The sequence below is a fragment of the Diprion similis genome, chromosome 6 (assembly GCF_021155765.1).
Source record: "Diprion similis isolate iyDipSimi1 chromosome 6, iyDipSimi1.1, whole genome shotgun sequence".
NCBI lineage: Eukaryota > Metazoa > Arthropoda > Insecta > Hymenoptera > Diprionidae > Diprion > Diprion similis.
The window spans coordinates 23383268-23406417 of NC_060110.1; the positions used below are offsets into that span (position 1 = coordinate 23383268).

The following is a 23150-nucleotide window of genomic DNA, read 5'->3' on the forward strand; positions in this document are numbered from 1 at the left end:
TTAAATTTACCTCTAATTTTTTTCAAAGCAACCGATTCGATTACCTAAATCAGACCATGAACGCGATATTTTAGTTACTGCTCATGGACAAATAGGTAGAAATAATTAATATTAATATCCACTACGGTTCTTTTTTTTGGGCGTTTTCTTTTTTTTTATTATTATCATTATATTGAACACTAATACTGTACAGTCAGCCAGCCAGCTTACAACAGAGATAAGGTGTACATTTGAGGTAGGGCTACTATTCTCTTACGCGATAAAGTTTTCATTTTAAAAGGTTAAACGAATCGATTTTTGACGCTTGTACGTCGTCGTAGGGACCCAAATATAGTTGGGAGCGAACTTTTCAGGGTCTCTGAGAGGACGTACAGTGGCGTTAAATTAATATTTTTTGTCCTCGAGGTGACAGAAACATGGAATGACATCTACTACGATTAACGATACATTGTTAGCCACCACCTTAATTCAATTTCTTTAAATCTTACGTGCTAAGTTTAAACCTTTCGCGCCTAGGCCTTGCCGCGAGAGGTTCGTACGTTACATTTAAATATTTCATTACAATACACCTACAGCGATTCTCAAACTGTTCAACGAAAGCTAATGTATAACGGATCATTAACGATATTAACACAACGCAACGGTTATTACTTATTGTCGATTCGACCAGTACATAGGATTATGGCTGTAACATAATTCCTTCTTTTGTATTCTTTCCTTCATTCCTTTGTTTCTTTAGGACTTTTCTTTTTCATTTTTCTAATCGTAAGTTTGAGTATCACCATCTAAAGCTAAACAGTAAACTGTTTTTCTGGTTTAAATACAATAGAATGACCGATTGATAGATACATTATACATAAGATATATGCGTATATATATATGTGTGTGTATAGTTTATAAGATTTAATGTACATGTATAATATAGAATATAGTATTTATAATTATTGGATGTCGGAGTTTTTTTTTCTTTTACTTTTTGTTTAGGCTTCAACGCGATAATTCTTGTGCAACTCCGGCTTGATGTCGTAAACCAGCTCCAAAATCTTTAGCATTACCTATCGAGAATACAAAAATTCGTTAGGATTATAACTTCTTTTTCATTTTCTCCTTTTGCTTTCTGTAAGGAGACCACGGAAGGCTCTTCAAACTAGTTTTCACTCTCCAATTGCAAAACAATTCTCACAAATTCTATCAATAATTTTCCGAAAGGGTCATTACTAATTTCTTATTTCAATTCAAATTTTTATAAAACGAATGTTGTTACAAAGTAAACCTCCTCAAAGCAATATCCGAAAATTTGAAAGCCTCAATAAATTTGACGATTCATTTACAATCACACAGAAAGCAATAAAGAAAAACTCAAATTTAGCACGTAAGATTTCGGTTTTCTTCAAAAAGAAAAGAGATTTCAATTGCTTCACTCTTTCTAAATTAATAAAATTATATATCGCAAACTTTCAAAAAGTATCCGAGTAATCGAAACAGTATTCATCACTACATACTTCATATTAAATACACAGAAAAAAATCTGCAAGCAGCCACGAAAAACAACTTACCGGATCCTTGTGGATGGCAACTGCACGATTCATTTCCTCAATCTTGACCTTAGTATCAGCTTCGATACGAGCAGCGACATCCTCCTTGGACCCCATGTGCTGTGGAAAGAAATAATGCTCTAGTCATCAAGTAAATACGACAAACTATAAATGTACAGCAACTTATTATTCAACATTCTATAATAAATACAATACATCTGTGTAATATCATGTTAGGAATCGATAAAACTGAAGAATAAAAGAATATCTACTAATATTACAGAGTTATAAGAGAGACACTCTTGACGAGACACACCCACTTTTTCATGCACGGTCTCATGCTCCAAGTTTATTGCGAATTAGGAACTCACCTTGGCCTCGAATTCGCGGAACTGCTTCTCACGCTCCTGTCTGTATTTCTCGATCTCGTCTTGAGCCTCTTCCTTAGCTTGCTTGAGCCTGCGAGCCTTGCCTAAAGAGAGATGAATTTGTTCGCTTCACTTGAACATTTTATAAGTACCCGTGGTGGTCGAATACACACCATATAATTGATACTGTCGAATATAATATACCAATTCACAGACCGTGCTACCCGAATTACTCAAATTAAGCGATTAAAGGACTGAAATACTTGTCGATTACAGGATTGGCCAGACGCTTTACGAGCACCAACAGAGTTCGTGTTTATTATTTTGAGATCCAATTTTCGATTAATGGATTGAAATATATTTGTAGATCATTTGTGATTCTGGTGTGTATTTTATGGATATGAGTAATTCACGTAATAGCCGAGGTTTTTCGGTGAAAGAGTAAAACCAAAAGAGAGTTTGCGAAATAACTTGAGGAGAGGAGTTAAAATTTTCGTCCATCATTGACTAAAGGAATAAGGGGAATAAAGTATACAATGGAAATTGCGAGATGAAGCCAATTTGAATAGATAAGTACATGTTGATGCGGAATACGTATCGCTACGTCTCTTGGTTACACCCACCCAAAACGGGTCAGTCAAGATTCTTACTAACAACGCTTCTATCACAAGTAATTTTTACATCTAATTGTTCGTCGCGTTGTAAGGATTAATACTCACGTTTTCTCGCGTCGGATACTTTCTCGGCGGCCCGTTTTTCCGCCGCTAAGAGCTGCTGAATACCTTCCGTCTGGCTGGCCATCTTTGCGACGAACGATGAGGTGATCTCTGCCTCAGATCGATCATATGACTAGGAAGTTGCGCATGTTGCGCCTCTTCGCCGTGCACTCGATTACGGGGGCGCCACCTTCGACCTCGTGGACATCACGTGGCCACTGCCTTCTTGAGCATATTATTCTCGGGGGGTTTGAATTGGAAAATCATCGTATGGAAGTTAGAAACGTTACCCGTTACCTTGAAAAAACGGAAAAACCGTTATTGCGCAATTTTGGAACTGTTTGAATTTCGATAAACCGTAATAAACCAGAACACGCTCAGATTTTGAAATCTTAATTCCAACTAAAATCTTATTCCAAATAAACCAACTTCAGGCCCGTACTTGAAAAAAGCGGAACTTGAAAAGCTCGTTCCACCCTATTGAAAAAACATTTGCATTGATTTGGCGTGATAATAATAAGTTAACGTTGATATTTTACGCCACTTATTCAGTCCGTTTCCAAATATGTCAAATTCGTTTCAAATTTCACTACCACCTGAAATCTCACCAGCTACAGATTTTTTTGAAGATTGTTACTCTGACAATAAGATGAATACTATTAATATGGCCAATCACGTGTTCTTCAATCTACAATTTTAATTGGAGAAATCCACCGTCTTAGAAGAAAGGGTTAAAGTTGGAATAAACATCTGAAAAAATTAGGGAATTGTTTTCGAATTATTTAGAATCGATTTGGGAAGCGACTCAGAAAAAATACGTCAACACCCTAAATAGGGACCACCCTAATACACAAAAACACAAAGCGTTGGTAAAATTTTGGTTTTACATTTAACTATACAATAATGGAGAAAGAAAACGATAGTCGATGATTCTAAAATAGAAATAAATGTACCATTATATTAAATAATATTGAAATTTTGACAATATGATTTTGTAAATTCACAATACTCTGTTGCCTTGGATATTGTTTCTGTTGTTGAGCATAATTTTTTCTTGTCGTTTCTTTTCTTCTTTGAAAGCTTCTATGTTAGCCTTGCGTTCCAATCTTCTTTCCTGATGGAACAAATGAGATTTGATTAAATATAAAGCTGAATCGATTCAATGAATCCAATGACATGAAATTTTAAAATGTGAATTTTACACAGTTCTGATCACTATGTGATATACCTTTCGATACTCTTTGAGAGCTTTTTTTCGTTCTTTCCTATCCTCAGGGGATTCGTCTTTTGGCCTTATACTCAGGACACTCAAATTAGATTTCATGGTTTCCGCTACTGATCGTGGACCTGTGTTTACTTGGCTGTCATTTTCCAAGTTGAATTTGGCCAATGCTTTCGCCGTCAACGTTCCATTAGACGAATTCAGGACATCTTGTGGAATTCCAGTGCGTGGATTAATTTTTATTTTTCCAGGACCCTGAAATAGATAGTCTAAGTATCTTACAAAATTTTTCAAATCTCAACCTTCTGGCTTTTTACTTATGAATTAAATCTCTGATGAACAATAAAAACCAATAACACACTGTGAACACGGGACCTATCTACCAATTCGAATTCCCATATGAACGTCAATCAGAAATTCATAAAAATCTTATGACTATGTTCACCTTAGGCTCTGATATAAGTTTGGGGTGATTATAAATGTTGCTGTAGGTAGATAGAATACTTTCACAGTCCCATTTTTCCTTTTCTCTAACGTCAACTAGAAGCTTTTCCAAATCATCTTCATCCTCAGAATTTGATTCTTCTAAGTCAATGACTTTCAGTCGCTCTGCCATCATCTTAGCAACATTCTCAGTCTGTGGAAGAATTCAGTAATCAAAACCCGAGCAAAATTAAAGAAAAAAAAATATATATTCAACGAATATTTTATTGAACCCTCACATTTTCTTTTTTCTTCTTTTCGAATTCGTTTGCATATTGCAGAAGAATATCAGAATCAGGAGCAACATGTCCTTCGATTTCCTCACAATCAAGCGCCCCAATTTCAAGATCATCGTATCCAGCATACATCTGTAAATGGAAAAATGTTGAAGTGAAATATTCATACAGCCTGCTATTTTGCTAATAAGATTCTTAACCTACTAACTTTTTCAAATCTATTATCAAGTAACGTCAACTGATCATTCCTTCGCATGACACTGCTGCTCATTGAGTAGTCGGTAAATTGTGATTTTGTTTCAACATCCTCAAACGCGAATTCCCGTCCATTTAAACTCGGAACCTGATCTTTCTCCTCATCTGACAACTGCATATGTCCTTCAGAAGAAACATCTGAATACTGTTCGTCGCTTTCATCGGATTCGTAACCTGATGAAGATAATTCGTTTTGTAATAGTCCATGAAATACGAATAAAACTTTATGGCTATGTAAATATATGAAAAATCGTTTCACGTAGAACTGTGTCAACAATTTCATGCTGCTCACCATCTTCGTCGTGTTCATCAAACTCAATGTCGCTGCCTTCCGCATTAGCTAATTCTAAGAAATTATCTTCTAACTGATTATCAGGATCTTCAAAATCAAAATCTTCATCCATCGCGGCAACAATGTCAGGATCCACATCTAATCTCAGTCCGGAGACTGGCGCTGCCTTATTAAGAAGACCAACATCTTCTTCAACATCGGATGCAAAGACGGAAGAGGGTAGATTAATTTTTGGCTCAATATGATCTGCATTTTTATCTCTCCTACTCTTCTGAGGGTCTTCAACCGGTTCCCAGTCAACAGAGATTTTGTTTGAATCCCGCATGTGTTGCAAGTAGTCGTAATCATCGTCAAAAAATATTCCATACTTCTGTTGTTCCTCTTTGCGCTTCGCGGTGTCCGTTCCCTTCTTCTCGGACTTGGTAGCCTGCGTCTCTCCAGCAGGTACCAATACTCTTTGAGGAGCTGTCTCATCAGCAGCTAACGGATCTTGTTGAGAACGATGAACCAGGTGAAACGTCACCGCGTTCTTTTTATCGATAAATTTCTTCCCTTTTCCTTTAGGCTGTAAACAATGACAAGTTCTTACTAATTGAGTATTACTCCTTCATGACATAGCTGCTTCAATATAGAAGCTCGATCACTTTCATAAATAAAAAAAAAATCAGTTTGCGAGAATTCACATTAAGCTTACACGTTTTACGAAATTTCTACCAGTGGCCTTTAACTTAACCTAAAAATGCATCTTTTTGAATCGTGCAGGATTGAGGAAATACTTACCATGACTAGGCGGATACCACTGTCAGTCTTACAAGGGTTTAATTAATTCACTCAGCTATCATAAAACTCACAAATCTTCCCCAACCTTGTTGATCTTCAACCCAAATGTCTAACTCCAAACAGTGAACATGTGTTAATTCCGTCGCCGCGACACCGGTTCGCATGAAACGACAGTTTTGTCGCGACAGGGAATCAGTACCTTCCGATTGGCCGTTGAATTTCCACAAGCGATTTACGGTACGTTAATTCGCCGTTTCGGAATGTTATTTCAAAATCGTCTTTTCGAATAATTCGAATGAAGATTCGAACGTGTATTCTGTTGAATGGGTGGTAAACACTGAACTCTATACTAACGTGGTAAATGATATGGATTTTGGATCAACCGCATAGTCAATAATTTTTTTCGTATATTTTATACCAAATCAAATTCTTATTCAAGATTTTACACTTATTAGTAGATTTCAGATTTTAAAGCAAATATACCTGCACATGACAAATTGAGTGTGAATTGTGTTCTTTTCAAAACATACTTAATTTTACGTAGTTTTTATTTGTGTTGTATTTTTGTAAGCTTCATATACAAGGTGCTTTCGGAGATAAAAATTTTGGGTAATTTTACCCAGTGTATAATTTGTTCATTCAAATATGTATGCACTTCCTTTGTACATACAGTTATTGAACAAACAATAACAGACAAAGCAAAATAAAATATGAAGAAAAATTTGTGAAACGTTTATCGAGATAAATACTAAATGACATTATCATTATTATGCTTCTTATAAATGTTAAAATATAACTTTTTACATCGTATTCCATATATATATATATATATATATCTATTTTATAATCGGTAGATACATTACATTACATGCTACTATTTTAGTTACCATATCTATAGGTACAAATGATAAAGAGAATAAAAATTTATTTTTTGGATGCATTTATTTGCATCACTGACCTCTTTGCATTTAATTTGATTTTTCTTTCCGTTAATATTATAAGTAAATATTCGTTATCATTATATGTGTTGCAAGATTCATCAGTATATAAAAATTTATACAATAATATCCCAATAGAGACAATATCTTATCACAGAGAAGGTTGAGGGATTTTATGGAATATATCAGTTCATTACGAGTGAAATATTTGTCCTATAATGGCGAAATTTCTCACAGCTGAAGCCATTTCCGAAACTTCCGGATTCGGATGCATATGTAAGGCTGGATTTCCAACTGCTGCCACAGCAGCTGCGTGTGCGTTCATTCTCTGCATACTTTCGACATAATTTTTGTTAGCATGACCTCCCAGAGAATTATTAGCATTATTTAAATGGTGGGATGAAGAGAGCATAGGAATAATAGGGGCCATAACTGACGTGTTGAGGCCGGTTTGGGACTGGGTATAATTTTGTGCATTTTGTTCAGAAACGGCTTGATAGTTGCTGTATTGAGCCTTGCATTTTTTTTCGTGGACAAACAAGCTACCGGAGTGACTATAAGCCGTGCCACAGATTTTACAGGCATACGGTTTCTCCCCAGTATGTGTAAATCTATGTTCTTTCAAGTACTTAAGTCGTCTAAACGATTTTCCACAAGTCTTACAGTGGTAATTAGCTTCTCCCGTGTGAGTTGTAATGTGCGCTTTGAGAGTGCAAGATTTTGCAAATGCTGCACTACAAAAATGGCACACAAAAGGTCGGTCTCCAGTGTGAGTTCTTTCATGATTAATGCAATTTGAATTGGATGTAAAACCACGTCCGCAATATTTGCACACATGTGGCTTATAACCGGTATGAGTCCGCATGTGGAACATAAGTCCTGTATTTTGACGAAAAGTTTTGCTGCAAATGTGACACAAAAACCGTTTGAAATTTGAGTCCTGCTGCTCCTTGGCACGCTCATGACTCCTCAAATGTTTCTCAAGTTTTGATTCCTTTTCAAAGGACTTGTTACACTCATCGCAACTGAATGGTTTCAGTTTTTCATTCTTTGTGTCGCCATCTTTCACCCTTTCGGTGCACTTACATTTATCCGCTTTGCAGTTGTCACAAAAGTCTTCTTTATTCTGATGCATATTTGCCTTGTGCTTCTGCAATGATTTTTTGGTGACGTACGATTTACCACATATATCACACGGAAACCCCTTTCCTTCGTTGTCAGAATCCAGCTCCTCTCTTATCCAACTGTTTATTAATTTTATTGCAGATTTGTCATCCGGTGGTTTTTGAGGCTCCGAGCATTCTTTGTCTTCATCATGCCCATACCTGTTTCTGTGGCTTTTCAATCTGTCTGGTCTAAAAAATTTCATGTTGCAAACATTACAAACAAATTTCTTCTCGTCATGTATCAACATGTGTCTTTGCAGAGATTTCTTTGTAGAATAACACTTGGTACAGTGTTTACATCTATAAAAAGCCAGATTATTAAAAGAATCAGTTTCGCTTTCGCTCTGCGAATCCGAGTTCGGGGAGTCTGGGTTATAGTCCTGATCATCGTTTGACGTTTGCAGACGTTTGCTCATCTCTTCATCCCCGCTACTGCTTTCCTGATTACTCAGCTCAGCCTTGACAATTTTAATTCCTCTTTTCCCATCCTCCATACAATTTTCAATTTCATTTTCTGTCTTTCGCCTGTCCCTAATTTCTTTTAGTATAGTAAAAACTTCCTTAGGATTAGCTTTCTTGTGGACGTTTAGGTGACGGACCATAGTATCAACTTTTCTGAAGTTTTTGTTACATATTTTACAGGATACAGGCTCTGGCTTGAGCTTTGAGACGTGCAGTTTACTGTGCTCAACCAGCTTGTCCAGTCTGAAAAATTCCTTACCACATTTATCGCATTTGAATTTTTTACTGTCATGAGTTAACGCGTGTCTTTCCAAAGACTTTTTTGTTGAATAAGATCTATTGCACTTGCCACACTTGTGAGAGAGCTCTGATTCCAAATTATATTCCATCGACCTAGTCCCTCTATTGCGAGTCATCCTCTTTACGCTTGAATAATCCTGCTCGACAGACTCCACCTTGGAGTTTGTGTTTTTTTTAATATACTGTCTCTGTCTTTCTTTGTAACTTTTTAAATTTTCCATCGACGTCATTCTTTTGAACATTGATACCCTCCGGGTTCTGTATGACTCTCTTTTCACAGAGCTTTTCTCCTTTTCTGTTTGTGGCCCATCAACATTAACATCTTGCAAGTGTTTATGCTCATGAACTTCTACGTGCTCTGTACAATTATTCCAAGGAGATACTTGAACCTCTGTGGTCAACTCATTGCCGGCTGGGACATCTTGCTGCATTTTGATCTCTTCTTCTGTGACGTTGACTTCTTCTTTCTTGACACATGACGATAACGAGGATAAATCTGTTTGAGAGTGCTGATCCTGAAGAGGCAAAGATGATGAAGAATGAGTCAGGATAACCAGAAACAAGCAGTTCTTAAAATGATAAATATTCCAATTACCTTTGCAACAGCATTACGCACCTTAAAACTACTGGAAAGTTTCAAAATGTTTCTTCCTGCTGGCTTGCCGTATAATTTTCGTAACTTTTGGTCAGCTCTCTGACACTGATCACGAAAATCGTGCGCGACGCTAATTTTCGAGATGCAAAGCGGGCAAATCTTGGCAGGCAGCCCATCATCCTCCCAGATCTAACGTGGATAAAATGAAATTCGTCGTTTATTCGATCATATAAAATAAAATCTGTAACAGAGCATCATTTGAAACTATACGAACTAAACTAACCTCTATCCCACCGTAAAGCTTGAGCTTTTCGGACAACGTAAATGTGTTGTTAATATTTGAAATCTCAACCTCATTACGAAAAATAAACTCGTTGTTTTGATCGGACGAAAGGCAAACACGACATACATCATCCAAGTTCTCTCTCGAGACACTCGTCTCGATTTTCATCTCCATCGCACGTATTTTGATACACGAAATTTATGTCGTCTCTGCCCTGCACAAAGCATCGCATCGGATGTGATTCTAATTGATGTTGAATAGTTCAAGCAGAATCCACGAGAGGGTGCAAAAATCCAAATTTTTTCCAACAGAGTTCGTCGATCTTGTCATAGTTCGTGGCTTCTGATTTGAAAATTAAATGTACGTTAGGAGCTGTCGGAGCTGTTGTCATTTTGCGAGGGAATCGGCAAGCAAAATTTAATATTCGAAGCGTAACAGCGTCATCATATCGACGGACAGTTGGAACTGAGGTGCGTTTGAAATTAGCAACAATTCGAGGCGTGTTAAGATGTCGTAAATAGCGTACCAGCAGAAAACTGAGGTTTTAATCGGGTCCCTCAGCTGTAAAGCCGCGTTGCTAAACCGCCGTGAGAAGCGATAGCAAAGGTGAAAATGCCGCGAACAAAGCATGTCCGTAAAACAAAATCGATCGAGGCAGGCGAGGACGGCGGTCTGCTACTCAAGGATTTCGAGAAGCAAGTGCAGCTACGACTGCACAAAATGCAAGTAGAATTCGAGGGGCGATTAAACAGAATCGACACGCACTACCGCATGGCATCTTCCCGTCTACCCCAATCCTTGGCGAAACTGACGCTCCGCGATATCATCCGAATAACGTCCGCCGAAGACGGTGCGACCGAAGAATGCGAGGTGAGTTCCTCGATCGACGTCGACGAGACGATGTCGCCCACCCCGAGAACCGTCAGGCCGAAGAGGGCCTCGAAGCGCACGACGACTGCCTCCGACGACGGGTACGCGACGGAGGTTGGAACGACGACGAGCACGAGGACTCAAAATTCTCTGGCTGTCCCGGCGACCTCGACAAAGACGCGTAAAATGAGGACGCGGAGTTCGTCTGCGAGCAGGAAAACAAAACTCAGCGAGATCAACACCGCGCCCAAAACCTCCAGGAAAGAGGAACGGGGAGCTTCGTCGGCTATTAAAAACAAGTTCAAGACTCCAGCGCCAATGCTCAAGCCGCATGGAAACGAGTATGCCCTCGTCACACCCAAAGTCAAGCCCAACACACCGTTGAGCGTGATGAGACGACCTCGTCAGGGAGAAATGGCCCTCAGTATGCAGGGCAGTCCGCTGCTAGTGACGTCTGTTGTCAATGAGAATGTCGCCAACGTCAACGTGCCCTTGGAAAATGGAAGGGTCCTTTCTCTGCTGCCCAACGATGGACTCCGGCTATCGTATTTACCGGAATTCGACGCAGAGACGAGACGTCAGTTAGTTACCCTAAAACAGCACTTAGATAAGGTCATCGGGTCCTAGTATGTCACGTTCTGTACTCTTTTTTCTCATTGTATTCGTAATTAGATTGAATCATATTTTTTATACATATTTAGCATAATTTTTAAACACGTGTCCATCTCATCGGATTTAACGTGACTAACTACATTTTAATGATACGTGGAAAAGATACGGATAGACTTGTTGATGTTTGAGTATCTACTTTATTCACTTGGATTATCGACATATTAGACTGCCTGCTTCCCTATCTCATGTGTATATTGATACTTATTCTCTAATTGATTTCCCAAATCACAAAATGTCCAGTTTTGTTATAGCTCTATCCAATTCTTTTCCGTACTTATCAAGGATTGGCGCTGAAACACTCGTGTGTCGAAAGTTTATATATAGATATATCATTTCAAACAGTATTCATTCTTACATTACAAATAATATAATCCCCACCCTTCATCGTTATAATTGTACTAGAAAAAAAAAAAAATTGCTTGTAGTAGCAATTTGTAAACATATTCAAGTTACAAAATTTGATTGTGAGTCTACGAACATCTGTATCTAAAGAATGTGAATAGCAAATATTTCAGTAAAATTTGCATGATTTTTGTTTCACAATATCTTACTGTAGTAAAATGTAAAAAATATTGGAACGTTGATCAATCTTATGACCAACATGCTCTAAAACTACGCCACACTTTGTCTCATTCTAGAGCTTTCTATGAAGAGGCAAAAGCTCTTGAGAATGTGAGTGAAAGAGGCTGATCGAGGACATTTCTTTGTTTGCACTTAATATAAATACATAGCTTATAAATGCATTACTAATAAGTTAGACATAGTAAGTTGTGCCTTTCGAATATGACTGATGCAAAGAGTGCCTTATGTGGTTGGTGAGCACTAATAAATTAGATTATGAATTCCTAAAACACTGTATAACATTTGCACCTTCCTATTTGGATGTGATTAATTTTATTATACTCTATTCAGTTTATATATTCATACTTTTATTATAATTGGCATTTAGAACTCCTAGGTAAAGTTAACTGATTGCAAATTAAATCATAGGATTTTGTCATATTTATTTGTTGTAATAAAGTACAAAATGCATTAGTGTTTTGTGTTAACAACTCGTTTCTTACTGATGCAGTTTACTTGTATATTTATAACACTTTTCTCGCAGATCCGTAAGACACAATTAAAAATATTGTAGCATATTGATGAAAAATATGTTCACCTGGTGAATATTCTGAAAACAGAAAACAAGAAGGAATGTTAACGATACTGATTAAAGTTAAATTACTAAAACTTGTTGCATCCATAGGTTGTCCAGAGAAATTTTAGCAGTGAAAGGGTAATGTAGGAGTTATACGTTCAAATAATCTCGGTTCGTAACTAATACAGCTAAAATACTTCAGAGAATCATGAATATTGATTTTTTTAATATAAAGAAAAAACCAAGTAACAGATGTGCTTGCCACACAGAGAAATTAATCATAATTCTGGTTGTAAGTACCGTGAGGAACTGTGGATACGCCAAACTCGCCATCTCCAATCGATCCAACCAGTGGAACATTTGGAAAAAGTTTTCTGAAAATCTTAGCCTCGACGTTTGGTTCCGAATACCAGCTGTCGCCTCGTGCACAACAAGAAAACATGAAACCAATTGTGTGTTTTTGCAACTTGACCGCATCCCTCAGGACTGTCAATTCTTTTTCAGCCTCTTCCTTAGTTTTTATACGGCTATCCAATACCAGGGACCACGTTGAAACGCCTGAACCACAGATACTAAGCCCAGCAATAGGTACATTTTTTTTACATGTTCTCTCATCACACGAAGAACTGCATACCAGTACCCTGCGAGTTATGCCACCCCAGACTGCAATTTTATTTTCAGCTTTGTCCGTCCTGTGGAATGACAATATCGTGCAAGTATTATAATTGAAAAAATTTTTAGTATCAAGTTTTGTTAAATCCATGTGCTTTACCCATGTGAAAGAATCGATTTTATGATTTGTTCTATATTGTCTGGATCTGGATGTGCGAAAATGTTGCGTGCCATCCCACCCAGGAACATTATTATACATTTTATGTTTTTTTCTTTTGGAGATATTTTACACAGTTCCCTAGCTAACTTCTCGCGAGATTTTGGATTTTGCATCGGATCGAATTTGAGGGGGTCCAACTTTGTCGTATGAAAATATTTGATTTTTACATCAGGAATCTCAGGGAAGAATATACTGGATAGACCTCCAGCTTTGTGCTCCACATCATCATAAATAGTACCACTGTTTATCAATGTTATATAATCAGTTTGAGGTGGCAAATAATTACACAAACAATCTGAAAAATTTAAACTTCAGTCAAACTAAAAATCGAAGATGAATAACAAATCTCATTATAGATAAAATTGTTTCAACACATTTGATATTACCTAATATTTCAAAGTTCTTGATAAATATTATTTTCAATTTCAAGTTACTTGGCAGTTCGACAATGGATAAAGTACAATATTTGAAGCAATTCAGTTATGAACAGAAAATACCTAAAAATAAATTCCGTGGGAAAGTGAGCTAATACTAAAATAATATTTCAAATTTTAGAGCTTCACCAAACTTGACTTTAGTTTCTCTCGTTTTTTAGATAGCTTGCACCAATGTGATGTTACGTTAAGCCACAGACAGTACCTGGCTGCCAAATTTGACGTCTACTTTGAACGCCATTAAACACTATTCCAATGCTGGGCCGGATGAACAATTTGTCGACAATATGTTTTGGATCAGTAATTTTTTTCGACTCGGCATTAGGTTCGAGCAAAAAATGTTGCGGTTTCAGTCTAGTGTGAATTTCTTTGCTTGCAGCTTCATTCCAGGACCTGAAACATACCAATTCGTTGAGTGGTAGTTCATTAGTATTTATTCACTGAAAAACCTTTGTTAGAAAACTAGCTTTTGTTAACTCTCCTTCTTTTTAAATAATGGAACAAAAAACGAGACTCAAGCGCAAGAAGAGACGGCTAAAAACAATTGCTGAAAAACCAGTTCACGATGGAGAAAATTGCTGGATGCGGAATTTTTTGCCGCTGAAACACATTACAGAACGACCAAACGTTGTATTACCTGCAAACCATAGCTGCCCGAGTTATATCCGTAATATTAAAATATTCTAACATCAGTCGAAGTACGTCATAGATTATGCGCTCTCTACAATTTACACCATCCACAACGGTATCAACATCTTTATTTTCATCTCGACTAGACTGTCTCTTCTTTCGCGTCTTCATTTTCGACACTTTCTCCATGTCCAAATGTTACTGTTTTTCAATTATCCCACGACAACAGTTTCTGTTTACAACATGCCAGCCTTTCTATCGCGCTCAAAACAGAGAATCGATGAAAGTGACCACAAAGTGACTACAACTGTGCGGCGTTTTGCTACATTGACATGAACTCCTAATCCACCATGAACGTACAAATATCTTGTATGTAGTCCATGTAATTCACGTATGCGACTGCAGAGTTTTGACAGTGAACGGCAGATGGCGCCACCAACTTGTATCAAGCAGACGAAACGTAGAAAGAAATCTGATTGAGCCAATGGGCGATCCCGTTGAATAAAGAATCTTCTTCGAGGATCGCCATTGAATGGAAATCTCGCTATTCCCGCCAAACAGTAGACAGCGCGCAGTTTGGAGAACGCCTGTTGTAATTTGAGGTTAAGTTGTGACCCTTGTTATCCGTTAGGAGTTAATAGTTGACAATGTGGGGCGAAAAAGCGTTTGCCAATGATGGCGGTGGGTACTTTAACTCTTCGGAGGTGTCTTCGCCGGCGGCGAACACGAAACGCGGACCAAAACGGGCCCAGAACATCGTCCCGGTGATGATGAAGCACTTGATCGACAGCCCGGACGAACTGCAAATCTGGGGTACGGATGTGCAGATAATAACGACCGTTGGTATCGTCCGTCGGATAGACCCTTCGGCGACGAAGATAACCTACGACATAGAGGACGAAACCGGGACGATAACGGCCTTCCACTGGATAGAGGCAGACAAACCACCACAGGAGTCTGTCATCGAGGTGAATACCTACGTCCGGGTCTACGGCTCACTCCGCGAGCAGCACCAGAAGAAGCACATTCTCGTTATGAAAATATACCCCATAGTAGACCTGAACGAACTCACCCTTCATCTCCTGGAGACGATATACGTCGATCTGAAGGGTGAGAAATTGGCTGGGGCCGGCAACATGGACGCGACTGGCATCCAGGACTCGAAGCAACCTGTTGGGCTGCAGAATTCGTTGATGGATTCCTCGATAATGGGGGCGAGTCTTGGCGGCATGACGAACGACCAGAAAGCCGTCTTCAAGATAATACAGTCCGAAAACGACACGCCGAGCGGCATCGAGAGGGATCAGATCAAGGCGCGGGTGCAGCCGCATATCCGTTCTCAGGTCGACGATATCCTCGATTTTCTGGCCGGGGAAGGACACATTTACACAACGCTTACCGACGATCACTTCAAAACAACGTAAACATAGGACACCCAACGTCGACTTGTTTAAATTTTTCGGGTACTTGTTGATCGGGTACCTTTACCCCTTTCTTTTTTAAAGAAAGTTGTTATAGTACAATAGAATTACGTCAGTAAAATTGAAATTATTCCATTGCCAGTCTATTCTTGATGAACCGCTAAATGATGAGAAAAAAAAAATTATTTTGAATGAAAAAAATTAAAACAGTACGCATTAATTTTTTTTGTTTGTGCATTTTAGTCGATGCTGTGACGTTACGTGTAATGCGTTGCAGTTATAATATGAATATCATATATTTTTTCTCAACTTCTCGCTAGAAATATGGTAGTGTTTAGTTCTAGGTTAATCTGTGTTTACTTTTTTGTTTGTTCATAAAAAACCGTAATTCCAAAGACTAATAAAATGAAGCAAGGTTTTTTTTACACTCGTCTTATACCATTTTCCATCTGCGCTTACAAGATATCTGCAAACAAGACGATTTTCATTCGGCTGATTTATATGATGAACTTCTTGAAGATAATATACTTGAGTATACATTTGTACATTGTTGTTACTTTATTTGGAACCTGATTCTCAACTGCAATCGGCATTCTCTATCAAACACCAATCCTTAAGCCTATTTAGATGGTATATTGTTATTGATATAAAATACTCTTTCAAATCCAATTAACTGATTGATTGCTCGAGCCAGCTGCCAATCGGATTTACGCGGGGCTACACGTGATACGGGAATTATTTACAAATGGCCGATGTCAGTACAGCGAGTGATCAGTTTGAATAAGCACTGAAATTTTGGATTCCATGACATACATAATATGACGGAACGAACGGATTACATTATAACACCATGGGAGATAGAAATTCACGTACAAGATTTACAGCCCTCAAACATCGAGGACATTGGTACTAAACGGTAAATTATTTTATTATTCTAAAAAATGTTATCAATTCGTAGAAAGTATCTTGCTCGGTATTTTCTAATACTGTATACAATATCGCGATAATTGTAGATGGTTGGAATTTCACAAGAAGTTGATGCTGTTAAACCAGCAAAGCGTTTTAGAAATCAGCTCCTTGCGAGAAGAAGCTGTAAAAGAATGGTTCATCTCGTTAAAAAAGGTAAGTACGATGTTTATCTGTATATATGTAGCATGGACGCTATCTGGAGAAGTTTGATCGATACGTGTAAATGTCGATACATAATTTGAGTTTCTATGATGTTACTTATGTTGACTACTACCTACATTTGACAATACATTCTTGAATGCGACTCTGTGCATAAATTATAACGAAATTAATTTTGATCATTAACGGGAGTAATGAGACAAGTGATTAAATATATTAGGTACACTTGTGAAATTTTCCATTTCAGATACCAGTACTGATTCACGAAGTTATTCAGATAAATGTATGGAAAGAAAAAGTATTTCCTCTTTTGATTGAAATAAATGATGAACCCACGAACACGTTTCTCCTGCACAGCGTGTTTTATCACGAAGTGATAGCTTGTTCCTTGTTGGAAAATATTCTATTTCATTCCGATAGTGCAGAAGCTGTGGATGACTATGCCCTGGATTTGATTGATTACGCAGTTACCAACGTTACGAATCTGCTCTATAAGGGCAGAGAAGAATCCGAGGACGAGTTCAAAGACGCAAAGTACTTTATCATATTCAGATAATCTGACAGCATCACTCATGAGTTTTAATATCGGCGATAGAAATTAGTTGAGTAATCCTCGATTGATATCTTTTTTATTTACCAGCACGTGCTTGGCAGAGTTACTCCGAAAGAGGAAGGAAATTGAATTTGACATTAGCATGAAGTGTGTGTCGATTTTGCGATACATGGCCGAGTTTACTGATAGTTTATCTCTGTGCGCTCTTTCACGAATGTTATCAACACACGACGTTCCGTACCTGTTGACTGAATTAATTGAAAAACAACCCTGGATGAAACTCGGCGAGGATGGTAAGCATCGCTGATTTGTTGCAAGTTGTCATTAACCCTAACTCCACAAGTATAACTCTTACATCGTCAGGGAATAAAATGGTATACAATGGAAAATGGGAAACGGTTAACGAAACCGACCAGGACAGAATCTGTAAAGTAGAGGGTCAAGTGTGGATAGGTTTACGGGAAATTCTCCTGAATCCAAAATGTGCGCCGTATTATGAGATCACTGAATTCAGAATGTCTAAACTGGTCAAGGTAATTCGAAAGCACTCATGGCACGTCTAATTTTATTGAAGATATACGTGCTGGAATAATTTCTGAACCGGATTAATTTTAGCTGCAAAAATACCTACACGAATCTATACTGGATCAAATTTCTCCGTTGATAGAGTTGAAAAGATGGCTTTGTCAATTGAGCGTGATGTCCCAACCTCCGAATGTACAAAAACCAATAATTGTTGAAATGCTGCCTGAGGTGAAATTTCGAAATTACTTATTTTCGACGTATTACTCGTAAACGATCTGTTCGATATTGTACTATTAATTAAATCGTGGAATTAAATTCTTTCTCCAGGTAAGGTCGTCTATCCTGGCTAAGAATCATAGGAAATGGAAAAAAATAGCTAAACTTCAATCGAAATCGCTGTTCAATAATGACATAGAACACATTAAGAGTATGGCACAGGTTTTGAGCGACGCATATGACCTGGACAAGCTCGAATCTATAGAACCAAGAAGGTGCTTTGCCTGTAAAGAAATTGCATCGAATCGCTGTTCTAAATGCAGGGAGGCTTGGTACTGCGGCAGGTAAGCTTGACACTTCATCACTTTCTCTAAAATATCGTTTCTCGTTGAATTTTGGGTAATTATATTTTACAAACCAACTGATGAATACTTACGTGTTATAGAGAATGTCAAGTAAAGGATTGGACCCGACATAAGGATGTATGCGATAAGATTATACAAAATAAAGCGGCCTACGGCATCAAAGATTGATAACACAACAATTGAATGTTGTTGAAAAAATCATGTCGAAGTTCTGGGAGATGAATAACCTGCTTTCAATATTATCAACAATAAGATTGTAAAATATTCGAGGCTCAGGATAATTTTTCGTGTATCGTCTCCGACGCGAGGTCCAAGAGTGCTCCATTTATCACACATTAACCATTGATCTGAAACAAGGAAAAAACAAAAAAATTGACGGCTTGTCGTGGTGGGGTCAAACGTATTTCTGGACTAATTTGCAAAAAAAACCGTGTGATTCTCAAAGTCCTTCTTGAGAACGTAATTCGAGATGTTTGTTACTTGAACCAAACACGCCAAGAGGAAAACCGTGATCGCAATGGACGTTGTCTACGCTTTGAAACTCAGTCACACTCTACAAAGTTTTGGAGGTCAAGGTCAACGACTTCATCAACAACAAACCGGACCTTTTCAGAGCCACCACTTGTTTACGATGTTGGACAACTGATTCGCACTGCTATATCTTTCAATATACTATACAAGATGCACCCTGGGAAAATTCAGTGTGTTAATCAACTATCACGGTGGATTCATCATTCCTGACCGAAAATTCGTACATGCTACATGATGTGCAATTGGGCATTATAACGCTGTTTTATGTTAGTCGTCATATTTGTAATCAAACTGTGCTGCATTTCCTTCCAGGGTATTTGGTTCCAACTTCTAGTAAATTATGAATTTATGTAATCTAAAAATCTGCCTAATTGATGCTCGCGGCAGTTAGTGGACTTTCACCTTGAAATAATTAACTTTTTTTTCTGAGTCATCATGGCAAGGGAACGAGGACACAGCAAATCACATTATCTAGCTCATGTACTGGTCGCTATGTATTTACAACTACAAATTTCCGATCATTCAAGATACATCAAATTTTCTACGATGACCACTTATATCAAAATGATCGTTTATCCGAATCATGGAAGTCACTTACTGTCTTTACTAATAACCAACGGTGAATTCACAGCAGAGATTATTGCACCTTAAATAAAGTAATAAGTTTATCAATTATTGCCCGTTGTTGTGATCTTCTCAGCACAGTTTATCTACAGAATTTTGAAACTTTCATTTGTGTAATTCTCTCGACTTTCAAACCTAAACATCATACGCATTCAAATGTTTCTACATCCGTTTCACAAAAAATCATTACATCCAAAATAATTCATGCGTCACTGATTTTAGAAATGTTGCGTTCCGTATAAAAGAAATATTCGACATCCCGCAAATTAGAAAATATACTAAATATAAAATATCCTGGTCAAACGTGAATAAATTATAAGTTCCACAGTTCCTATGAAATTTCATGACTGTTCGCTGAAGTCAAGTTTCGAACACTTTAAAGCAAAGTGAATCAATAAATGAAGATTTTGTGTGTATAATTATCGGATTTCAAGCAGCAAGAGAAAAGTTGCGCTACATGAGCAAAGGATATACACCGTGGTTTTCGAATTGTTAAATTTTCTACAGTACACTAGAGGGTAGCTTTTGATCTAGACGATGTATTTATCCGTAATCAGCATAACCGGGTTTAATGAACGTTGGGGCATTTAACGGAGATTTGAGAAATCTTCGGTTCAAGCTGCTAATTTGTAACACAGGTTTCTTCTTCGAAACGAGGATGCGTACAATGTCAGAAATGTACATACAATTGGCGAAGTACAAATGTGGTTTGAAACGAGTAGGGTAATATGTTCAGGTTGTGCAAGACGTTGTACAATGCGTATCGAGTAATTTTGTGGCCCTGAAAAGGGCCGTTTGTGGTATTAGAAGCTGAAGCAAGCAATTTAAGCCTTCTTCTCGGTCTTCTTGGGTAGGAGAACAGCCTGAATGTTAGGCAAGACACCACCCTGTGCAATGGTAACTCCAGACAACAGTTTGTTCAACTCTTCGTCATTACGAATGGCCAGCTGCAAATGACGAGGAATAATCCTAGTCTTCTTGTTGTCACGGGCAGCATTACCAGCCAATTCCAACACTTCAGCAGCCAAGTACTCCATCACAGCGGCGAGGTACACTGGAGCTCCAGCACCGACTCGTTCTGCATAATTCCCTTTGCGAAGCAATCGATGGATACGACCCACCGGGAACTGAAGTCCTGCTCTGCTTGAGCGGGACTTTGCCTTGCCCTTGACTTTGCCGCCTTTACCGCGTCCAGACATGTTGATGTTTGTTTACTTGGGACTGTACTCTCAAGAAGTCAACGCGAACGCTGCTGACTGTGGAATGACTCAAACAGCTTGCGGCTACGTATTTATACGTGCCTGCGTACGTGGCGCGGGCCAATCGGAGCGCCTGACTCAGCGCGGCTGCTTCTGATTGGCCCGGCGTCAGTGGGGCAGCGCCTAATAAAGTCGCGCGGCGGTGTCCGCTCTTCAGTTGGTCCTGTACGCCGAGTAGAGACGCATCTGATTAGCAACCGACGGATTTTATTCTCTGACAATGCCACCCAAGACAAGTGGTAAAGCCGCAAAGAAGGCCGGAAAGGCACAAAAGAATATTACGAAGGGCGACAAGAAGAAGAAACGCAGGAGGAAGGAAAGTTACGCAATCTACATTTACAAGGTCCTCAAACAAGTCCACCCGGACACTGGTATCTCCAGTAAAGCGATGAGCATCATGAACAGCTTCGTCAACGACATATTTGAACGGATTGCCGCCGAATCATCTCGACTTGCCCACTACAACAAGCGGTCGACCATCACATCTCGGGAAATTCAAACTGCAGTTAGGTTATTGCTACCTGGAGAACTTGCCAAGCACGCTGTTTCTGAAGGCACCAAAGCCGTGACGAAATACACAAGTTCTAAGTGAGCTCCATCCACAAATTTCAACAAAAAAAATCAAACGGCCCTTTTCAGGGCCACCAATTCGTTTTGCACAAAGAACTGTCTTCCTAACGCCGAACCACTTACAACATATTTGATGATTTACCTATAAAACATTTCATTATCTCCATTTACATCTAACACCAGAAAGCAGAATATAATACCTTCGTCACATGACAATGGAAAATTCCAAATCCCACGCTTTTGTCGGTAATTAGTAAACAGCTGACGAAAATTGTTTTTCGTCCGAGTAAGTCAAACGACCAATGACAGCCAAATTTGCTCGGACAGGTTTAGTAAGAATATAAGCCTGAATGTTATATCGTCTTGAACATCAGCATAATTGAAGCACTTGTAACGATGCTTGAAATTGACGGTACATCTGGCCTAAGTTTCCTGATCCAATACGTCAATTAGAATTTGCAACAGTGAAATGCGGTCCCATGCCGCGCTAAACGTTCACGAACTGGCTAAGCATGCTGGACGCTAAACTTAATTAGTAATTAATAATTAAATCCGAATTGCGTTGAGCTCGCAGCAGCCACGTCCACTATGTTTGACAAAATAATAGTAATGATAAAGGCGCAAGAAGTACCGTGACTGGATACATTTTTTATCCCTAAATTTAATGTCTTGTGAAAAAGTTGCATCCAAGCTGAGAAATATTTGCTTTCAGAAACTTTATTTTTCGCTTTATTTTCTTACATATCGAGCAATCAATAGCCGTATATCTCACACGAAAAACTTGGGATAATCAGATGACAACTTGAAAAAGACTTAGAATTTTGCTGGAAAACATCAGAGCATTAAAAATGAGTGAAAGCGGTTAGGTATCAAATGTGAAACGCGCAGCTTGAAAGTTTATAAACTACAGAAGATTTTCAAGGATACAAGGATAAACACTGATTAGTTTGTTCGACGAGGTGCATGTATAAGATACATATGCCAGTCACCAGTTGACCTGTAGGTACACACAACCACCGGCAGTTTCCATCTGTTCAGCTATGTAGATGATACCGATGGCCGAAGATTAATCGAAAACGTCTTCAGTGTAGTTTTTTACACTATCTGCGTGTAGATACGAAGAATGAAGTAAAAATATATTTCTGTGGTAATTGCTGGTTGATTGAAAAAATGTTGCGCACAGAAATATTATTATTCACAACATATGAACTGAAATTCTCCAAGACGATTATGGTATAATTTACGCCACGCATATTATATTACTATTGTTCAAGCATACTTTGATTTCTATACCAGATGCCGCTGAAAAATACTTAATGAGAATTTAAGTATTAATGATTATTATACTCGATGGCAATTCAAATGCATTCGAATTTATTTGGTATCTATTAATGTTATTAAAATTTTGTATTCGCATTTATACCTACATACCTACGGATTATCCAGCGATTCACATGCACATAGCAGCAAATTCCAGCTAGCAAATGTCAGGAATCCAGGTAATACTGGATGTTGTTCAGTGTAGCGTTAAACAATGCGATCTAACGATCCACAAGAAATGAATATGAGTCCCTACTTATCTAGAGTGATGAAAAATGTCGAACTGATTCTAGGAATTATGTCTTGACTCCTCAAACAATCAAAACAATTTCAACAATATAAAATTGTCTCTTGGTTATAAAACGAGATGGAAATACAAAGTTAGTTACAGCTGTTATATTTTTTTGAATAATATACTGTTTGAAAAATCT

The 23150-nt window shown here is 38.1% G+C and overlaps 9 protein-coding genes across 9 annotated transcripts; 4 read left to right on the top strand and 5 right to left on the bottom strand.

Moving 5' to 3' along the window:
• Positions 1–158: 158 nt before the first annotated feature.
• Positions 159–2779, bottom strand: LOC124406893 (V-type proton ATPase subunit G). Its single transcript, XM_046882555.1, has 4 exons — positions 2623–2779; positions 1907–2007; positions 1557–1655; positions 159–1055 (listed from the first exon to the last, which is right to left on the bottom strand). Exons 1-4 carry the CDS (start codon positions 2702–2704, stop codon positions 981–983), a joined length of 357 nt encoding a protein of 118 aa, XP_046738511.1. The 5' UTR covers positions 2705–2779; the 3' UTR covers positions 159–980.
• Positions 2780–3574: 795 nt separating this feature from the next.
• On the bottom strand, positions 3575–6031 carry LOC124407146 (protein LTV1 homolog). The gene is made up of 7 exons (XM_046882999.1): positions 5888–6031; positions 5108–5672; positions 4769–4989; positions 4564–4692; positions 4287–4478; positions 3848–4096; positions 3575–3733 (listed from the first exon to the last, which is right to left on the bottom strand). Exons 1-7 carry the CDS (start codon positions 5888–5890, stop codon positions 3620–3622), a joined length of 1473 nt encoding a protein of 490 aa, XP_046738955.1. The 5' UTR covers positions 5891–6031; the 3' UTR covers positions 3575–3619.
• Positions 6032–6614: 583 nt separating this feature from the next.
• LOC124406692 (zinc finger protein 420-like) lies at positions 6615–9838 on the bottom strand. Its single transcript, XM_046882220.1, has 3 exons — positions 9632–9838; positions 9370–9537; positions 6615–9268 (listed from the first exon to the last, which is right to left on the bottom strand). The coding sequence occupies exons 1-3, from the start codon at positions 9803–9805 to the stop codon at positions 7019–7021; spliced, it is 2592 nt and encodes an 863-aa protein (XP_046738176.1). The 5' UTR covers positions 9806–9838; the 3' UTR covers positions 6615–7018.
• Positions 9839–9978: 140 nt separating this feature from the next.
• Positions 9979–12141, top strand: LOC124406696 (borealin). Its single transcript, XM_046882223.1, has one exon. It carries the CDS (start codon positions 10244–10246, stop codon positions 11126–11128), a length of 885 nt encoding a protein of 294 aa, XP_046738179.1. The 5' UTR covers positions 9979–10243; the 3' UTR covers positions 11129–12141.
• Positions 12142–12152: 11 nt separating this feature from the next.
• On the bottom strand, positions 12153–14515 carry LOC124406694 (F-box only protein 22-like). Its single transcript, XM_046882222.1, has 5 exons — positions 14215–14515; positions 13783–13970; positions 13084–13438; positions 12612–13003; positions 12153–12344 (listed from the first exon to the last, which is right to left on the bottom strand). Exons 1-5 carry the CDS (start codon positions 14394–14396, stop codon positions 12259–12261), a joined length of 1203 nt encoding a protein of 400 aa, XP_046738178.1. The 5' UTR covers positions 14397–14515; the 3' UTR covers positions 12153–12258.
• Positions 14516–14760: 245 nt separating this feature from the next.
• Positions 14761–16129, top strand: LOC124406697 (replication protein A 32 kDa subunit). Its single transcript, XM_046882224.1, has one exon. It carries the CDS (start codon positions 14855–14857, stop codon positions 15629–15631), a length of 777 nt encoding a protein of 258 aa, XP_046738180.1. The 5' UTR covers positions 14761–14854; the 3' UTR covers positions 15632–16129.
• Positions 16130–16446: 317 nt separating this feature from the next.
• On the top strand, positions 16447–18590 carry LOC124406693 (zinc finger MYND domain-containing protein 10). Its single transcript, XM_046882221.1, has 8 exons — positions 16447–16544; positions 16642–16750; positions 17004–17290; positions 17397–17602; positions 17673–17842; positions 17925–18062; positions 18162–18394; positions 18496–18590. Exons 1-8 carry the CDS (start codon positions 16447–16449, stop codon positions 18581–18583), a joined length of 1329 nt encoding a protein of 442 aa, XP_046738177.1. The 3' UTR covers positions 18584–18590.
• Positions 18591–20313: 1723 nt separating this feature from the next.
• LOC124406698 (histone H2A) lies at positions 20314–20817 on the bottom strand. Its single transcript, XM_046882225.1, has one exon. The coding sequence runs from the start codon at positions 20767–20769 to the stop codon at positions 20395–20397; it is 375 nt and encodes a 124-aa protein (XP_046738181.1). The 5' UTR covers positions 20770–20817; the 3' UTR covers positions 20314–20394.
• Positions 20818–21000: 183 nt separating this feature from the next.
• On the top strand, positions 21001–21474 carry LOC124406699 (histone H2B). Its single transcript, XM_046882226.1, has one exon. The coding sequence runs from the start codon at positions 21050–21052 to the stop codon at positions 21419–21421; it is 372 nt and encodes a 123-aa protein (XP_046738182.1). The 5' UTR covers positions 21001–21049; the 3' UTR covers positions 21422–21474.
• Positions 21475–23150: the final 1676 nt, after the last annotated feature.